We start from the raw sequence: 17,050 nt of genomic DNA, 5'->3' as shown, positions 1-17,050 counted from the left end.
AGCGGTGGGGCCAGAGGGGCAGAAGGAGCAGTGAGCTGCTCTTACGTCTGTGTCTTGCTCATTCAGCTTGTAGGTATGGAGGCTGTCCTGGAACACTTCTGGGTACGGAGGGACCTGCAGGAACAGGAGACTGGTTACCGCGGCAGAGGGCAGGGCGTGCAGGCACGGGAGAGCTGACGGCCCCGCCTTGTTCCTGCCACCGACCACAGCCTTCCAGCTCAGACAGCACCCACTCCAGAACCCGAGCTGAGCCGGCGCTCTGCCTGCTGGAGAGCAGGGGACGGCCCAGCCGAAGCCCGTCCCAGCAGTTCTGGAGGGGCTCCAGCGCCGGGTAGCTCCCAAACGGGTCACGCGTAACAACCATGGGAGCAACAGTTAAGTCTCGGCTGGTTTTGAGGATAAGACCTGGGAGAAGGAAGGAGCATCGGAAGCGTCTGAAAACGACTGCCCTAGTAGACGACGTGCCAGTCCCAGGGACTGGGCCTAAGCCGGAGGCGCCTCTCAGTCCGGCAAGCGCGCCTTCCACTGGTGACACATGCAGCGAACACAGCCACCCTGCACAAGTGTCCCTGGACGGCTGCACACCACGCCCCACGCTCCCCACCCCAGCCACTGGTAAGCAGGCACCAAACGCGAGGAAGAAGTCCTGGACACTCTGTGATCACTGGCATGGCATGAGATGTCAGGGCTGGCTATGCTGATGGTTTGGGGAATGAGCCCGGTTTACCCACGAACATGAAGAATGGAGGCGACCCCAGGAATGAAAGGAGGAAGGCCGGGCTGAGCCCAGGGGTAAGGCCTGGCAGAGGAGCGGCTCGACCATGCACGGGAGGCGGGAATGATGCTGACGGGAGCGTGCTGCCAGGCAGAGGCCTTACTTGCATGAAGAGCTGGGCGCTGGGGGAGGAGCTCTCCACCATGCGGTTCACCACACTGATCAGAGCCTCGCTCTCACTCATCTGTGGCAGAGGGAGGAACGGACAGCTCAGATGCAGTCCACACGGGGGTCTTCCCCATGCCTGCCTGGGCTCCAGGAGACAGCGGAGGGCGGATCCTCCTCCTGGGGCCTCCAGCACCCTCTCTGCTCTCGCCCGTCACTCACCCGCTGTGAATTCTGATTCAGGACCCGCACCAAAGCTGCCCATGAGGAAAGGCCATGGCAGGGAGGCGGGAGGTCACGTGGCCTGGCCCGGGCCCAGGGATACCTGCTCAGGTGCCTGAGCGTTGCGGGCCTCGCCCCCCGGCCCAGCCCTCGTTTCTCACTCTGGTTTGGTCAAGGACCACACAGGCAGTGGGAACGGCCAATCTCCCCAGACGGGAACTAAGTGAAACAACTTTAAAGAAAATGCGACCTGCTCTTTGGATGGGCCTTCACGTCGGTTAGGCACAGGCCTCTCTCCCCGAGTCCTGCCCACCTCTGCTCTAGAGTAGAGAGGACTGTAAAATTCTGTTTCCAGAGCTGGGCTGATAGCATCCATGCTGACCTGGGATGATGCCAGGGAGCAAATAAGGAAGTCAAAGCAAGCAAGCCATGTTAGAGAGACACCAGACTGGGACACCGCACTCCCAACATGCACTCTTTATGCTTCAGAGATCTTCAGGAACATGGAGGGGGAAGACTGCTTGCCAAATGAAAGAGAAAGAGCGGGAGGAAGGCTGAGGGAGAATGAGAGGGTGGAGGGAGCACTGGCCAAGCAAACCAACCGGGAAGGCCGGCATCTCCCCCAGCTCCAGGGTGGCAGCGTCGAGTGTAGACACATGGAGGGTGTCCCTGGCTATGTCCCTGTAACTCGGCTGATCTGCAGGGGAAGGTGGCGGAACACAGCGGGCGTGTGCAGAAAACACTTCCAGGGGAGGGAAGTGAGTAAGGGGAGGGGCAGAGCCACCTTAGGGCAGATCTTCTGGGGTTAGAAGATTTTTTACCACATTTTTTACCCTTGTCTTCCCAGTCTGTGTTGGACCCACACACATTTCCCTCCTGCCTGCTTTGGGTGGCTGCCCAAATGCAGCCTTTCTTCTATACTCTGCAGGCAGGGCAAGGGGCACCCTTCCTGCTCCATTCACAGGCTCTAGCGCACGTTAAAGGGCTTTCCTAGGATCTGATTTTTCTACTTTTTTAGCCTGCTTCGGAGTTTTTTTCCTATAACATAAAGTGTGATTTAAAAGGCTTCTAAAAGAACAACTCTAATATGAGGTTGAGTATTTGTTAAATGGTTAAAAGTCAACAGGACATCAGCCACATTTTCTGTAGGGTCTAAGCTCAATTCCTATCGTCTCAGAGCCTGTGCACGTGTGTGAGCGTGTGTGTGCTGTGTACAGGGTGTGCCCGCGTGGTATGCGTGTGACTGCATGTGGTGTGTGTGTGCTATGTACAGGGTGTGCCCGCGTGGTATGCGTGTGACTGCATGTGGTGTGTGTGTGCTGTGTACAGGGTGTGCCCGCGTGGCATGCGTGTGACTGCATGTGGTGTGTGTGTGCTGTGTACAGGGTGTGCCCGCGTGGTATGCGTGTGACTGCATGTGGTGTGTGTGTGCTGTGTACAGGCTGTGCCCGCGTGGTATGCGTGTGACTGCATGTGGTGTGTGTGTGCTGTGTACAGGCTGTGCCCGCGTGGTATGCGTGTGACTGCATGTGGCATGTGTGTGTTTACGTTTGCTGCCTGTGCGTCGGGCCCATGTCCCACGTGTGGGGGACACGCGGATGCGTACAGGACAAAGCATGTCCACCAGCACCTCAGGCTCTGAGAGGGCAAGAGAAGCCCAGGCTCTTGCTGGTCCCGCACAGGTCTCACTCCTGCCCCAACCAGGGATCTAAAACAATAAAGGAAGCGGCAGCAGTCTCGCCCTGACCACCCCTGCCGTGCTGAGCCTCCCAGGACGGTTTAGCCCGTGTGGACCTTGCCTCTAGGGGAGTTCCTGTGTGCCACCTTCTGTCCCTCCAAAACGTTAGAGAAATCTGGTGAGAAAGCGCCTAACCCAGGACCTTATACTAATACGTAGCACTGGGGTCAAGGGTGGTCAAGTTAATATTTTTGAGTTTTGGAAGAAAACGAAAAAGTGATCATATAGCAATCACTACCCACATCAGTGTCTGCCAGAGGGCTCTCATACGCCTTCTGACCTGGCTCTCCCAAAAACTCTGAGGTACAAAGGGCAGGTCCTACAAAGTCCATCTCATGACTGAGAAAACAAAGACCCAGAGAGACCAAGTGACATTTCCAAGGTTTAAGGAAAGTCCTTGTAAACAGCACAGTTGGAACTCGGGTGTAGTGTCTGACTATATTCCGGACTCTTCTCGTCATACAAAACTGTCTTTTAAGAATATTATCCTCTATCTAGGAAGAGCTCCTCTGAAGCGTTATTCCTGAAGCCCCCAGCCCTCCTGTGAGGGCAGAAGCCCCCAGGAAGGGGTCCTGACACCTGACACCTGAATGGGACAGCCAGCCACGTGGATGGGCTGCAGGGAGGAAGGCCCGACCGGGAGCCCTGCCACTCACCAGCCCACAGCCCTGCAGACCCCGCTTCCTGCCAGTGTTTCCCAGCCCTGAGCTCTGGCGGGCATCCTGAGACTCACCCGCACACAGCCTAGAATGCGCACAGTGCCTTCTGGGACTAAAATGCCACGTTCTTGGGGACTGGGAGCCATCGCTGATTAAAGTGTGTGTATTGTGTTTCCCAGTGCCCAGGGTCTCCCACAAGGCTGAGCTCACTGAGACACCATGACCCTAGGAGATGAAAGTCACATGGCTTGTGACTAGAACCACCAGCAGTTACAGCCCCGTCCTCTGATACCATGTTTGTGATCCTCTCCACAACGTTAAGAGCACAGAATTAATCTGATGAGGTTTGACCCCAACTTCTTCACGTTAGATGTTTCCTCAGCTGTAAACTGAGTCAAAAGCTCAGAGTCATAGCCAACCTCTGTTGTTCATTGGCTGCGTGTCCTTGGCATGTTGTTTGATCTTTGGGCTTTTCACCATTATTTTTCACCATTATTGTTTTTAGTTGCCAAGCTGTGTCCGACTCTTTTGTGACCCCATGGACTGTAGCCCACCAGGCTCCTCTGTCTATAGGACTTCCCAGGCAAGAATACTGGAGTGGGTTGCCACATCCTTTTCCAGGAGATCCTCCTGACTCAGGGATCAAACCTGCATCTCCTGCATTGGCAGGTGGATTCTTTACTGCTGAGCCACCAGGGAAGCCCTTAGTTTCATCGTACCCTGTACAAAATGGGGATAATAACAACACCCACCTTGCAGGGTTGTTATAAAGATTAAATGAGTTAGGATCTGTAAAGTGCTTAAAACAGTATGGGGCACAGAGGAAGCATCCAATTATGGTAAGTCTGCCATTGTTATTATTGCTGTCATTATTCTTTCCACCACCCTAGGCTACCTCCACCTGGACCTGGCGCACATTCAGATCCCCACGATTTGGGGGTACAGATCTGAACATGAGTACGTCCTCATATAAATGCCCAGCATATTGACCCCTGACCTATCTAAACCCAGTATCACAGCCTCATTAGCCTCAAAGGCACGGCAGCCAAAGGCGAGAGCCCAGGTAGTGGATTCCTTCCATCACACAGGGACACGCACTGCCTCTTCAGGATGCTCATCTGTAACACTGGGTTGGTTAATACTCCCTCTGTCTACGGCACTGAATTCTCAGGAAAACATAAGCTGTGTATACAAAAGAACTTTGCAGAGGAACTAACAAATATACTGAATTAACATAAACTAAAAAATCATGAGGGCAGGTCTATGGTCCTTCATTTACAAATTATGGAATTTAACCACAACCTGGAATTGTGGAATAGGATAGGCTAATTTCCCAGGTTCAAGCTGAACTATATCCTTAGCTTTAGGATTTAGTTTAGCTTTAGCCAAAACTCCCGTTTTAGAGCTCCTCCCTATCTCTGCAACTCTCTCCAGCAAAAATGCAAATTGTTGCCTGCTCCCTGGGGGCATTTCCATCTGGGCCGAACAAATAGATGGCTATATTAATTATTCATGTGGTGATTTACTGTTCTCCTTTCCCCAGGAAACTCCCAGCTGTCCTAAAGGGCTTTGCAGAGAAGGGGTGTGAAGCTGTGAACCAAAATATAAGCCGCTTTGTTGTGCCCTGGTTGTGCCAACAAAGGCTGTTGAATGGATGGAAGATGAGGAGGCGAGGAGGAACAGGCGGACGTGATGGAAGGGCAGGGGGTGGCGAGGGGCACCAGCTCTGCCTACCTGCTGATCCAAAAACTCTAGGTTTCTTTGCAACTGAAGGTCTAAAAGTTCATCCTACCCGGAGCCCGAGGCCCAACAGCAACACAAACAACAGGAACACAACAAAAGAAGACAATAAAAAAAGGAAGCAAAGCAGTTAAGAGTTAGCTGGGCAGTGACAAAGAGGGGCCGCCCTGGCCCTGAGGGGTCTAGGGCAGGGAGGGGGCAGAGGAGGGGCACACGCCGTGGCTCCCGGTGCCATGGCTCCCGGTAGGCCTGGCCCTCGCCTGGGAGATGGAGGAACCAGGAAGCCACTCAGGCAGCACTTTCTGTCAGCTCTGCGTTTTCTGGGGAAATCCACTGTTTCTGGGTGGGTGCATTTGCTCTGTGTCAAGACTACAGAGTTTGGACACACGCAGAGGAGACTCGTTGAGGGAGGTCAATCACAGGCCCTTGGGGACAAGGACTCTGCCTGTTGCTTCCAGAGGCTCTCCCAGCTCTCCAAGTGGAATATCTGTATCAAGTTCTCCAGGGGAGACAGAATTCTCTGGAGAACAAATTCCAGGAAGAGACACGAGTGGAAAGGTGAGAGAAGATACGAGAAGACACAATATGGACTCTTCCTCAATCCCACCTCTCGTCTCTTTCCCCCTAAGTAACATTCCAGGAGAGGGCAAGCTCGAGGAAAGTATACTTAGGGGGAAGAAACCTAGACAGCCACGCCTGTTTGGGGAGCGCGAGCCTAAGTTTTCTTCTCAGCCCGCAGCCTAAGCCAGTCCCCTCTGCATACCGGACAGGGGCTGTCCTGAGATGCAGAGGACGGGGACATCTCACGTTTCCAGGGTTTGTCCCTGCTCCTCTGCCCTGTGTCACTGCAGAGAAGGGGTAATTAGCACCGCACTCAGTATTGACGTTAGAGTCCAGGCTGCAGGGAGGAGGTATCCAGAGGCTGCCAAAGACCAGACGGTCCAGGCACCGGGCACAGAGCATCCGTCCTCCCCTGGGAGGAGGGGGCCTGAGGGGAAGCGGAGTCGGGGGAGAGGACATACCATCTTATCGTGGACCGTGGGGGATGGTGGGTAGTTGTAGGGGAACAGTCCTGCAGGGACTGGCCGCCTGTCTCCCAGGTAATCATACTGGAAGAGAAAGGGGATTGGAGAGGTGAGGCTTCAGCTGGGACATAAGCTTCCCCACCAACTGCAGCTCAAGGTCAGGGATGCTGTATCCTGTCCTGGAGCAGATTTCAAACTAACATGGACAGCATTTACCCACTGCAATATGATTGCAATGATCTGTCCAGGTCCTCGAGGTCTGAAGCAAACAGAGCCTCTCTGCCCTCTTATACAGCATCAGGGCTCCTGGCACAGCCTGGGGAGGGGCACAGAGAGCAAAGTTCCTGCGCAGAGGCAAAGCGACTCCTGCATGGACAGGACCGCGGGGCTAGCGGCCCCGCCCCAGGAGGCACCTTTGGTCTTGTGGAGCCAGCCAAGGGACCCAAAGGCCCCACACGCCCCCGCCTCTCCATGTCTTCTCGACCGACGGCCTCAGGCTTCCGGGGGACCTCAGGGGCTGAGGAAGGCGGGGAAGGCGGGGGGGCTCACCTTGGGGGAGCTGATGGATCGCCTCATCACGTAGGCGGCAGGGTCAGCGTAGATGTCCTCGCTGCGAGGCGGCAGCCGCTCAAAATGGGCCCTGGGTGAGCGGGCGGGGGAGTACACGCGGCTGCGGCTGTAGGAACCCTGGCCAGGCGAGCGGGGCACGGAGTGGGAGCGGGGCTGCAGGGACAGGCGGCGCAGGGAGCCGGAGGCGGCATCCAGCTCCTCGTAGTAGACGGGCTGCCGGGAGGGGCTGGGGATCCAGACGGTGCCATCCGGCCGCCCAAGGCCAGCAGGCTCCTTCCACTCGCGCAGCTGGAAGGCAGGGCCGCCTCCGTTCCGGAAGGAGTGCCGCTTATCCTCCAGGGCCCAGGGCGGGCTGACCCGGTCGTAGGCCGGCATCGAGCAGATGCTGTCCGGCCGCACCCCTGGGGGGTAGTACTGGTAATCATCAGGGAACTGGGAGGAGTAGGGGCTGTAATACTCAGGGACCCTACGGGACACAGGGTAGAACCTAGAAGGACTGAGAGAGAGAGAGGACTCTGTAAGGAAGCCAGACAAGACGGGCATATTCCCAGCCACCTGCCCGTGCCCCAGCCGCCCCTCCCTGTCCTCCAGCCTAGGCGGGTTCTGACTATGTGGATGTGCCCTAGGCTGACCTTGCGTGCACTGCCCACGCACAGAGGCTTGTTTCCAGAGGTTCAAGAAAGACCAGTCCTCAAACTCCCTCCCTCAACCAGCTCCCTGAGGCCAGAAATTTCACTATTCAGAGCTTCCATCCTTGTCTCTTTAAAATGAAATACGCTAGGGAGAAACTTTAAGCCCTTCAGCCATCTCCATCGCAGCAGGAACCAATTTCTCAGATCCTTTCCAGAGAGGCTGCGAGCAGAAAGAAGTGGAGTGCACCAGGCCCCTGGAGGTGGGCAAAAGAGGACACACAGGGGCGCCTTCCCTGATTTCAGGTCCCGTCAAAGACTCAGCCAGTCGGGTCCTGGGACTCAACCCAAGCGAGGAGCTCTCCCCAGGGCAGGGCAGATCACCACAGTGAACTGTTACCTGCAGCCCTGGAGCTGCCCAGAGCCCCAGGGAAGGAGCGGTAACCCCACCTGCCTGATGAACATACTCAGGTCCAATAAAGGTCTTCAAATATCTAAATATCTAATATCCAATAAATGTCTTCTATCCAAAAGACATGTAAAGACATCCAAAAGAAAAATAAATGTCTTCTATCCAAAATGTCAAATATCCAAAAAATTCAAATATCAGATATCCAATAAATGTCCTCAAATGAAAGCCAGTCACTATTATCTAGTAATAGATAGTAATAGAAGTAATTGATGCTTTTGAACTGTGGTGCTGGAGAAGACTCTTGCAAGTCCCTTGGACTGCAAGGAGATCCAACCAGTCCATCCTAAAGGAGATCAGTCCTGGGTGTTCATTGGAAGGACTGATGCTGAGGCTGAAACTCCAATACTTTGGCCACCTCATGTGAAGAGGTGACTCATTGGAAAAGACCCTGATGCTGGGAGGGATTGGGGGCAGGAGGAGAAGGGGACGACAGAGGATGAGATGGCTGGATGGCTTCACTGACTCGATGCACGTGAGTCTGGGGGAACTCCGGGAGTTGGTGATGGACAGGGAGGCCTGGCGTGCTGTGATTCACGGGGTCGCAAAGAGTCGGACACGACTGAGCAACTGAACTGAACTGAATAGAAGTAAACTTGTCTAGAGGGTAGAACTAGGGCCAATGAGTGGCAACATCTTTCTTTTTCAAAAAGTGTTTATAAATAATGGCTTTCAAACAGTTAGAGCCATTCAAACACAAAGCGAGTTGCCTTGGCGGTTAGTGGGTCTCGCATTGGTGGAAACCCTGGATGTTATACAGGGTGGGAAGCAGGGATGGATGTCTAGCTGGAACAGCTTTAAAGGTCCCTCGTTGTGACTGCCTCCACATTTCAGTCCACCCAGTGCCCTGTGGGGCTTCCCTGGTGGCTCAGATGGTAAAGAGTCTGCCTGCAATGCAGGAGATCTGGGTTCAATCCCTGGGTCAGGAAGATCCCCTGGAGAAGGGAGTGGCAACCCACTCCTGTACTCTTGCCTGGAAATCCCCATGGACAGACGAGCCTGGTGGGCTACAGTCCATGGGTTTGCAAAGAGTCGGACACGGCTGAGCCAGTTCACTTGCCTTTCCTCTGTTTACTATCCTGGGCGAGGCATTGGGCGCTCTGCCCGCTTCCTCTGAAGGAAGCATCAGGGGTAGGGGGCAACCATGGGGCAGGAAGGACTTGGGCAGGCAGGGAATGGGGCTGGTTTCCCCATCCAGCCTGGCTTCTGGAAGGTATCCAACGCAGGCTGCCTGCATGTCACACCCCAGCCCCAGGGGGAACAGCACCCCACCCTACCCGCCCCAGGCCGCACCTCCGAAGGTCTTCAGGAGGGGGTATCCCTCGGCGCAGGTTCACCCACTGCTGAAGCTGGTTCATGGAGCTCTTGCGCTGGGCGATTTTGTCAGGGTTGGTGCGTGGCGGGAAGCTCCGCCGGTGACCCCCGCTCTCGGAGTCCTGAGGCGGGAAGGCCGTGCTCCCCGGCCGGCTAGGGGAGCTATACTGCCAGCCATTGGGCTGGGCGGGCCGCTCCCCACCTCCCGGGACCCTCAGGCCCTCAGGGAAAGGGCTGCCTGGCTCTGAGGCGGGTTCCGGTCCGGCGTGGACACCGTTGGATTTCACCAGCGGCTCGCTCTTGGCGTCGGGCCTCTCGGGCCTCCGCTCTGCCTTCTCGCAGCCCCGGCCGTCACCCTCACCGCGAGTCTTGGCCTCTGGTTCAGGCTTGGGAACGCTATTGTGGGGGAGCTGATGATGGTGTTTGCCAGGTGGGATGTTCTCGGAGTCTGGCTTCTCATGGCTGTGGGACGCCAAGGGCGGTGTTGTAAGTGACCCCAGCCCGGCGTGGAGTTCAGGTGGAGGAAAGTGAGAAGGAGAAAAGGGATGAAAAGGATGGGCAAGAAAGCAGCGATGGAAACAGTAGTCAATGTATTCCATTCTGCTTCCTAAATCCCACCTTCCGCTCTCTCTCCCTGCTCCAGTCGGGGCAACTGTAAAGCACAATCCAGGGTTACCTGTGTGTGTTTGCTTGTCGTCCCCAAGGGCCACCCTCCACTCCCTTCTGCTGACCCACCTGGAGTCGAGCCTTCAAGCTATGGCCGAGACCAACCCCACCCAGACTGGGTCTCCTCTGCAGTCTGTCCAGGACCCAGCTGCCTCACTTGGTGGCAACTGTACACGACACAGAATAGAAACTGCTGATGTCCCAGCTACAGAGGCTTGTGACAGGCAAGCCTTCTCTCCTAGAGAAAGTTATTTAATGTCCACAAGTCTTGGGCTCCTCAGTGGCAGAGTGGGTAAGGACTGTGTGAGGTCAAATGCGGCAGGCACACCAGGGGCCAGAGTGGCTGCCTCAGACTTCACAGGCGCAGAAACCCCTTTCCTGAACAAGCTTCTCACAGGACTTTCTCTGAGAATCTAAGCTTCATGAGGTTTGCGCTTGTCAGACTTTTCCTACCTTGTTTTCCTAGCAGCCTATACACGTTAGTATTTACAGTAAATATTTGTGAAAAGAATAAGTGAACCCCTGGAAGTTCACTCCTTGGTAGAGGCAAGGACGGAGTCTCCTGACAGCGATCTCTTTATACCTTCTCTAATTCAACAGTCAAGCATCCTTGCTGAGACACTGCTTGGTGAACAATTCTAAGACACGCATAAAGTCTTGGAGTCTACACTGTAAAACCTCTTTCTGCTGGGTCCCTATTAAAATCTAACTTCAGATGCAAAGCTGAAGCAGAGCCAGGGGCTGAGGCTCCGGGTAATGATGGGATAAAGTGACTCACACACTGAGCGCTTGCTGCACGTCAAGCATTTTACATACACCATATTGTCCTCACAACCCAGAGGTAGGATTATAAAGGCTGTCTCTGAGGGTCAGAGGCTAAGTAACTTACACTCAGGTCACACAGTGGGCAAGTGGCTGAGCTGGGCTTCGAACCTGAGTCCCACAAAGGTGGTGTGCTGAACAAAATGAGCCAGTGACCCTATATGGTTCCTGGCCAGGCACTGCTGGAACTGGCTTTTCTGTTGGCCTCCAGTGGCTCAGAAAGAAGAGGAGGAGAGGCCCAAGGGAAAAGAGACTACAGCTCTGAAGTCACTTAGTCAGGCACGCTCCTGGGAGGCAAGGAGCTTGTTCACCTTTTCTTGGGGTTCAAGCCCATGTGCTGGGCTCAGCAATGGCGTGGGATGGGGGCCTCTTCACCCCACTCCCTCTATGATGGCACTGCCCATGCCCTGCTCCAGCCCCACACTCACTTGTGACGTGAAGCCTGGGGCGGCACCGACTTCTGGGCTGGGGGAATCTGTACTCGGGCGGCCTCCCCCATGGCCTGGATCCAGGCCTCCTGCTCCTCGGGGCTCTCGGCGCTGAAGAAGTAGGTGCGGACCCCGGCGTGCTCAGCCTGTGGGGAGAGGCAGTGCGTGGAACTGGCCCCAGCCTCGTCCACCCAGCACACAGTCACCTGTGGGGAGAAGACACCCAGCCCGCAGGAGGGGTGGTCAGGCCAATCACTCCCCCGACCGGCAGCTCTTGGCTCCATCTGGAGCTCAGGGCAAGCTGAAGAGGCAGGCCACAGCGGTCCCAAGGGCTCCAGCTGGCCTCCGCCTGCCTGCCTGTGACTAGCCCTCGGGACACCACCAGGCAGCCCAGTAATAGCCAGGCAGGCTTACCTGCCCTACCTGAGGCGGTTACAAGCAGAAGGGACAATTAATTACCTCACCCGCTTCGCCCACCAAATTCGGTCTCTGATGTGAAGGTCAGTCACCCCCATGCCTGGGAGAGATGCCTCCCACCCTCAAGCATGGCCCATCCCGGCCCCAGCTCAGCCTCCAGGAGGCCCCCTCCTAGGCAGAGGGACAGCACGGGCACACGGGGGCATGCAGAGACAGTCAGAGCACGCTACCTAGTTGGCGGCCGCAAGCAGGCATGGCAGGCGGGCACCCCGAAGAGAGCTCCTGTCCAGAGGAGGGGTCCTCACGTGGCCAGAAGGAGGAGAAGCAGAGAACAGGTCAATCAAACACCAGAGGCAGAGACAGGAGACGGCGTGGCAGGAATGTTGAGGAGCAGGGGGACGTGGGGAGCTCCTCGGGCTACCCCTCCTACTCAGCGTCACCACCAGGACCACGGCACCCAGCAAGGCCCAGTCCACCACCAGGAGCCGTGGTGGAGAGCTCAGACCCGGAGAACCTCGACCGGCAGAGGTGAGAGGGCAGGGCAGCCCAGTGCTAATCCTAGCTCTGTTCCTGACCAGCTCGGCAACTGCAAACACATTGCCATGTGGCTCTGGCCTTAACGGAGGCACCTGTTCCATGGGTATGTCCATGAGGAAAAGACGCTCCCGAGCTTGATTCTGAGAGCTGAGAACACTCCCCAGGTGAGAGCCACCATCTCACAGAAAAAGCAGCTGGCTCTGTGCATCCCACTCATCACGAGAGATCCCAGAGTGCACATTGGCCTCTGACCCCTTGGGTGCAAATCCTGGGTCTCCGGGGTTTGGGAGCAGAGAAGGCAGGGCTGTTCTGACGAGCCCCAGGGCTCTCCTAAACAGCAACACTGAGCCCACACCCTCCGGGAGTTCCCCCAGCCAGGCTCCGCACACCCTCAGCAGCTTCCCTGGGACAGGGTTTCCTTCCTAGGAGCCGCTGCCCAGTGGAGGAGCATACTGCTTCTCTCAGCACAGAGAGGGGGCTCCTTCCTCCGGATCCTGCCAGTCCCCACTGTCCCGCCGGGCTGCCCAGCAGGCAGGCAGAGGAAGGGGGCTGCTAACTGTAGAGCCACTGTAGACTGTAAAGCCACCGAGGCTGTAAGGAGGTCTCCAGGGGTTGAAACTATAGCAGGGCCCAGAGTAAGGCCCCTGGGGTGGAGGACACAGGGATCCTGCAGAGGAGAACCGCACCGGGGGACGAGGATGTGTGCCCTGGGCTGGTGGGAGCGGCAGCAGACAATTCACCCGCTGCGCTTCCAGTGAGCGCCCTGTGTGTGCAGAGCTCTGCCCTGAGCACCAGTCACAGGGAGGGCAAAGACACGCTCCCTGCACCTGAAGAGCTGGCAGTCAAGCTGGAGGACAAAACACGCCCATGGGGAAACAAGCAGAGAGCCAAGGCACAGGAACAACTGCCTGTGACGGTGAAGCAGAGGGCCTGGGAAAAGACAGGGCGACTGACGCGGAGCCGCACCAGCCTGGAAACACAAGAGGGGCCAGAGCACGGGGGTGGCGCCCGTGGGGAGCCCACCGAGCCCCCACGGGCGGCTCAGGGCACGGCAAGGCATTCAGCCACAGGACGGGCAGGACGGCCCCTCACTACTGGCCATCTGAGGGTGTCGCGGCGGGACAAGCCTCCCATCTGTCTCCTCGCCCCTCCCTTCCCTGGGGAGGCCACTGAGTGACCACAATCAGGACCTTTTGTGGGCCACTGAGCACAGCCCTCAAGTCGGGTTTAAAGAGGCAGTGCGCTCCTCAAGGAAAGGAGGAGAGGGCTGATGGGCGCGGAGGCCCGGGTTTGCGGAGCAGGTGTGGCAGTCACTAGGGACGTTTCTCTAAGGCAACTGCCAGCAGGGCTCCGGGCTGGAGCGTGTCTGTGTGCACAGGTCTGCAGGGGAGGGTGAGATAGGCTGTCTGACTGTGTGGGTGTGTGTACGTATCTGTGTGTAGCACGACCGTTTGTTGTTGGTTAAACAGCCTGTTCCTATTTCCCCAGCTAAAATCTGGTGCCCTGGAGCCAGGCTCCTATTGATTATCCATTCTGCAGACAGGACCCGTGGAGACTGGAAGCCAATTATGTGCCTGAGCAGCCCGTCCTTATTCCCCGGAGCAGCACCTGTGTATCTGCCCACCTCTCTGGAGCCAGGTGACCAGAGTCTCTGGGGCCCCAGGAACTTTGACGCTGCCCTCGAGCAACCTGTGGGTTTTCAGGGTCTTAGACAGTATTTCTCAACTGGGGGAGAGAGGGCTTTGTACGAAGAAAATGCATGGTCGATATCATAATTTTATATTTGGAAAATGAAAAAGAACCTATGATCTTTGCATCATTAAGTCCAAAAAAGGCAAGGAATTTTTTTTATCACTTCAAACAGGCCATGAATTTTTAAATGTGGAAAAACACTGGCCCAGGAAGAGACAGCTGCAGACGCGTCTTTGATAGGTAGATCCCCCATGGGTTCTGAGCAGCAATGCTCGCTGCTCAGAGCAGGCAGGTGGGGCCCGTCTCCCTGGGCCCTTACTCCTCAAATTGTGTCTCCATGAGGTTAGTGGCTTTTAATTACTGTGCCCTTTATACTCTTGCACCCAGTTAGTCGCTCAGTCATATCTGACTCCTTGAGACTCCATGGACTATAGCCTGCCAGGCTCCTGTCCATGGGATTGTCCGGGCAAGAATACTGGAGTGGGTTGCCATTCTCTTCTCCAGGGCATCTTCGTGACCCAGAGACTGAACCTAGATCTTCATTGCAGGCAGATTCTTTACCATCTGAGCCACCATGAAACTCACTTCCTAAATTTTCTCCAAAGATTTTTTTTTTCAGGTAGAGCACATTGTTTATGGAATCTAAAACACACAGGCCTACAAAAGCCATTTTGCAAGGTTACAAATATAGCAGGGCGCTGGGCCATGACAAGGGCTGTGAAGGGGACAGGGAGCAGGCAGCAGGGTTGAAGGGCAAAGCAAAAAAGGGAAGTGAGGACCAATGACAAATTGAGGGCCCTTACACGGCCGTGGGAGCATGCTGGGCACTGAATAGGAGCGAAGAGCTGACATCTGAGCCCCTTTAATTAAGGTAGCCTGGGGGTCTAGTTCCCGTAAAGGTGTGGAGGAAGACTTTCCAGAGCGGATCTTAAAAACCCATGGGCCCACAGCTTCTGCCTCTGCGGCGAAGGATTTCCTCAGTGCCAGGACGCTGCGCAGAGGGTCCGCGGACGCAGCACAGAATGAATTCTCCCCCAGGAGACTGTGGTGTCACGGAAGCTCATCTCTACAGGCCGGCTCTGGGAGCGAAGACCAGGGGCCAGCCTTGGGTGAGCCTTGCAGCAGCCTGGACTGAGTCCTGGGGCCACTGCCTACTCCCCCAGTACCACTGCCCGGAACTGCTCAAGGCGGCGGCTCCTGACCCCGCTGCGTTCCGTGCGCTCGAGGAGAAGTGCCTCCAGCCCCCACCCAGCCTGGGAGAGGAAGGCCCACTGACCTTAAAGGTGTGCTTCCGGCTGATGTTGTCCGAGGGCTGCACCGCGGCCACCCGGAAGCTCAGGAGGGGCACGCTGCCCAGGACGCTCTCCTCCTTCTCATCTGTCGAGGAAACAGCGACGGTGAGACGCGTGCGTGCCCGTGGGGCGGGGCGGGGGAGGGCAGCGCCTCAGCCTTACGGTGATAAACACCCGCGAACCCCGGCTCCCCACCGCCTGTCCGTCAGCTACTCGGGGCCATCGCACAGCCACGCGAGAGCTGGGGAGCATGGCGGCCCTGCAGACACTGTGCTAGACTCGGGGAGCTCACGTTGCTAGGAACCGCAAACAAGCACGTAAGAGCCAACATTTTGGAGTACTTGCAGCAGGTCAGGCAGTGTTCTAAGTTAAAGCCTTAGATTTAACTCGCCCAACAATCCTGTGAAGGGTACTGCATGACCTCCATTTTTATGTAGGCAAGGAGGCTGAGGCACAGGAAGGTTACATAATTTGTCCAAGGCTACTTAAGTAGAAAGTGGTAGATTGATCTTTAGCCCAAGAGGTCTGACTGTCAAGCTAGCATTTGTAACCTACCTCCTGCCCCCAGTGCCCCTCCAGACAAGGCAGTCCCAGCAGTGACGCCCGGAACAGGTCTTAATGGGGGGTAGAGCGGACACTCGCATCTTGGCCTCCTCTGGGTGGCTGTCTCTAAGGTTTTCCCAGGCTCCTGGCAGCTTGCTCTGTCCTCCCCCGACTAGACTCCCCACTAAGGTCTGAGTCTGCCCAGAAGACACACCCCTGCGTGGCCTCTGGCCCTGGGGAAGAAGCAGGTGAAGGAACAGGCTGCAGCATGACTCATCCCGGATCTCCGCAGGAGCCTGATGGATCAGCTAGCTGGTTCCCAGGTGTCAGGTGTCCCACACACCCACACACTCACAGGGGCAGAGGTGCTCTGTGGGGACCACGAGGTGGGGACTCCCTGAGGCCATGCAAGAGCCTCCCCACTTCCCCGGGAGAGCACTTTATTCCTGGGCTGGAGACTCTGTGAAGCCCTCAGGAGGGGTCAGAGGAGCTGTCAGAAGGGTTACAGAATCCACGAACTCCGCCTCCCCCTTACTCATCCCTACAAAGACCCTCGGGCCAAGGTTCCTGCGCTGACCCTGCGCAGTGCCAATCAAGGGCTGGGCAGACGCACAGGAGGGCTGGGGACCTGGAGCTTCTTCAGGAGGCGGAGGCTGTCTCCCCGGAGTGGGTGGGCCCCGCTGGGCTGAGTGCAGACCAGTGTTTAGGGATCTCCTGAGAGCATGCCTCATGGAGAGCACCCCCCATCTCTGCTCGCCTGGAGCTCAGGGCTTTTCAAGGTTCCCTCTCACACCCACAGAGACCCCAGCCTCCCTCCCACCTGGAGTTGCTGTCACTCTCTGGCTCCAGGGGGGCCCTGCGTCCCGGGGCCGGCCCAAGCAGATTCCTTGCTCTCAGTCTCAGGGTTTCCTCTGTGATTGGACCTACACGTGCAGCCCCTTCCTGCTGTCTCTCCTAGGGACTCAGGAGCCTCGGGGCACAGCGACAGTAAGGAGGGGTCCCTGGGTACAACCTTTGTGTGCCAAAGTTAATGGTCCCCTGAACTGCCCCCAGGAGACCGGGAGAAGTCGGATCCCCACCTTTCCGGGGCACGTGGGAGAAGGAGACAGCCACACCTGCTACATCCCTTCCCCTTCTCTCTCCTCAGCGCCCAGGCGTCAGAAGACAGGACTGTCACTGCCATCAGCCCCTACCAGTTCCCTCCACGCCCTCCATGACAAAGTAATGCTGTGCATGCTTTGAAAATAACCTCCTAGGGGCCGCTGCACCCAAGTTACAAGAGCTTTACCCTCTTTTGAGGGGAGGGAAGGGAGTGAGTATTGGGGCAGGCAGAGAGGGCAGAAGCTGGGGGATGATCGTTTATCCCACATCGACAGAGCGCCTAGCGCATGCCATGGGCTGTTTTTG

At 56.5% G+C, this 17,050-nt stretch overlaps 1 protein-coding gene across 34 annotated transcripts in view; it reads right to left on the bottom strand.

The window, feature by feature from the left end:
- Window positions 1-17,050, bottom strand: part of PLEKHA6 (pleckstrin homology domain containing A6) — a 159,505-nt gene that overhangs the window by 20,444 nt on the left and 122,011 nt on the right. For 19 of the 34 annotated variants that reach the window (XR_015143794.1, XM_086345691.1, XM_086345685.1 and 16 more), the window contains 7 exons: window positions 15,085-15,185; window positions 11,163-11,368; window positions 9,226-9,708; window positions 6,814-7,330; window positions 6,262-6,348; window positions 879-959; window positions 46-114 (listed from right to left, as the gene is read on the bottom strand). Coding sequence is in view for 33 of the 34 variants with exons in the window: in XM_086345691.1 (XP_086201817.1) it covers window positions 46-114; window positions 879-959; window positions 6,262-6,348; window positions 6,814-7,330; window positions 9,226-9,708; window positions 11,163-11,368; window positions 15,085-15,185 (1,544 nt within the window). In the remaining variant the exon portion in view is untranslated. Of the gene's footprint in view, window positions 1-45; window positions 115-878; window positions 960-6,261; window positions 6,349-6,813; window positions 7,331-9,225; window positions 9,709-11,162; window positions 11,369-11,809; window positions 13,649-15,084; window positions 15,186-17,050 lie in introns of those variants that run through there. The other 15 variants (XM_086345684.1, XM_086345711.1, XM_086345710.1 and 12 more) reach the window with 7 other exon arrangements.

Source organism: Bos grunniens, chromosome 16, assembly GCF_055505025.1.
Source record: "Bos grunniens cultivar Pamir isolate PY7600 chromosome 16, Bosgru_T2T1.0, whole genome shotgun sequence".
NCBI lineage: Eukaryota > Metazoa > Chordata > Mammalia > Artiodactyla > Bovidae > Bos > Bos grunniens.
This window is presented reverse-complemented; position numbering and strand designations above follow the sequence as displayed.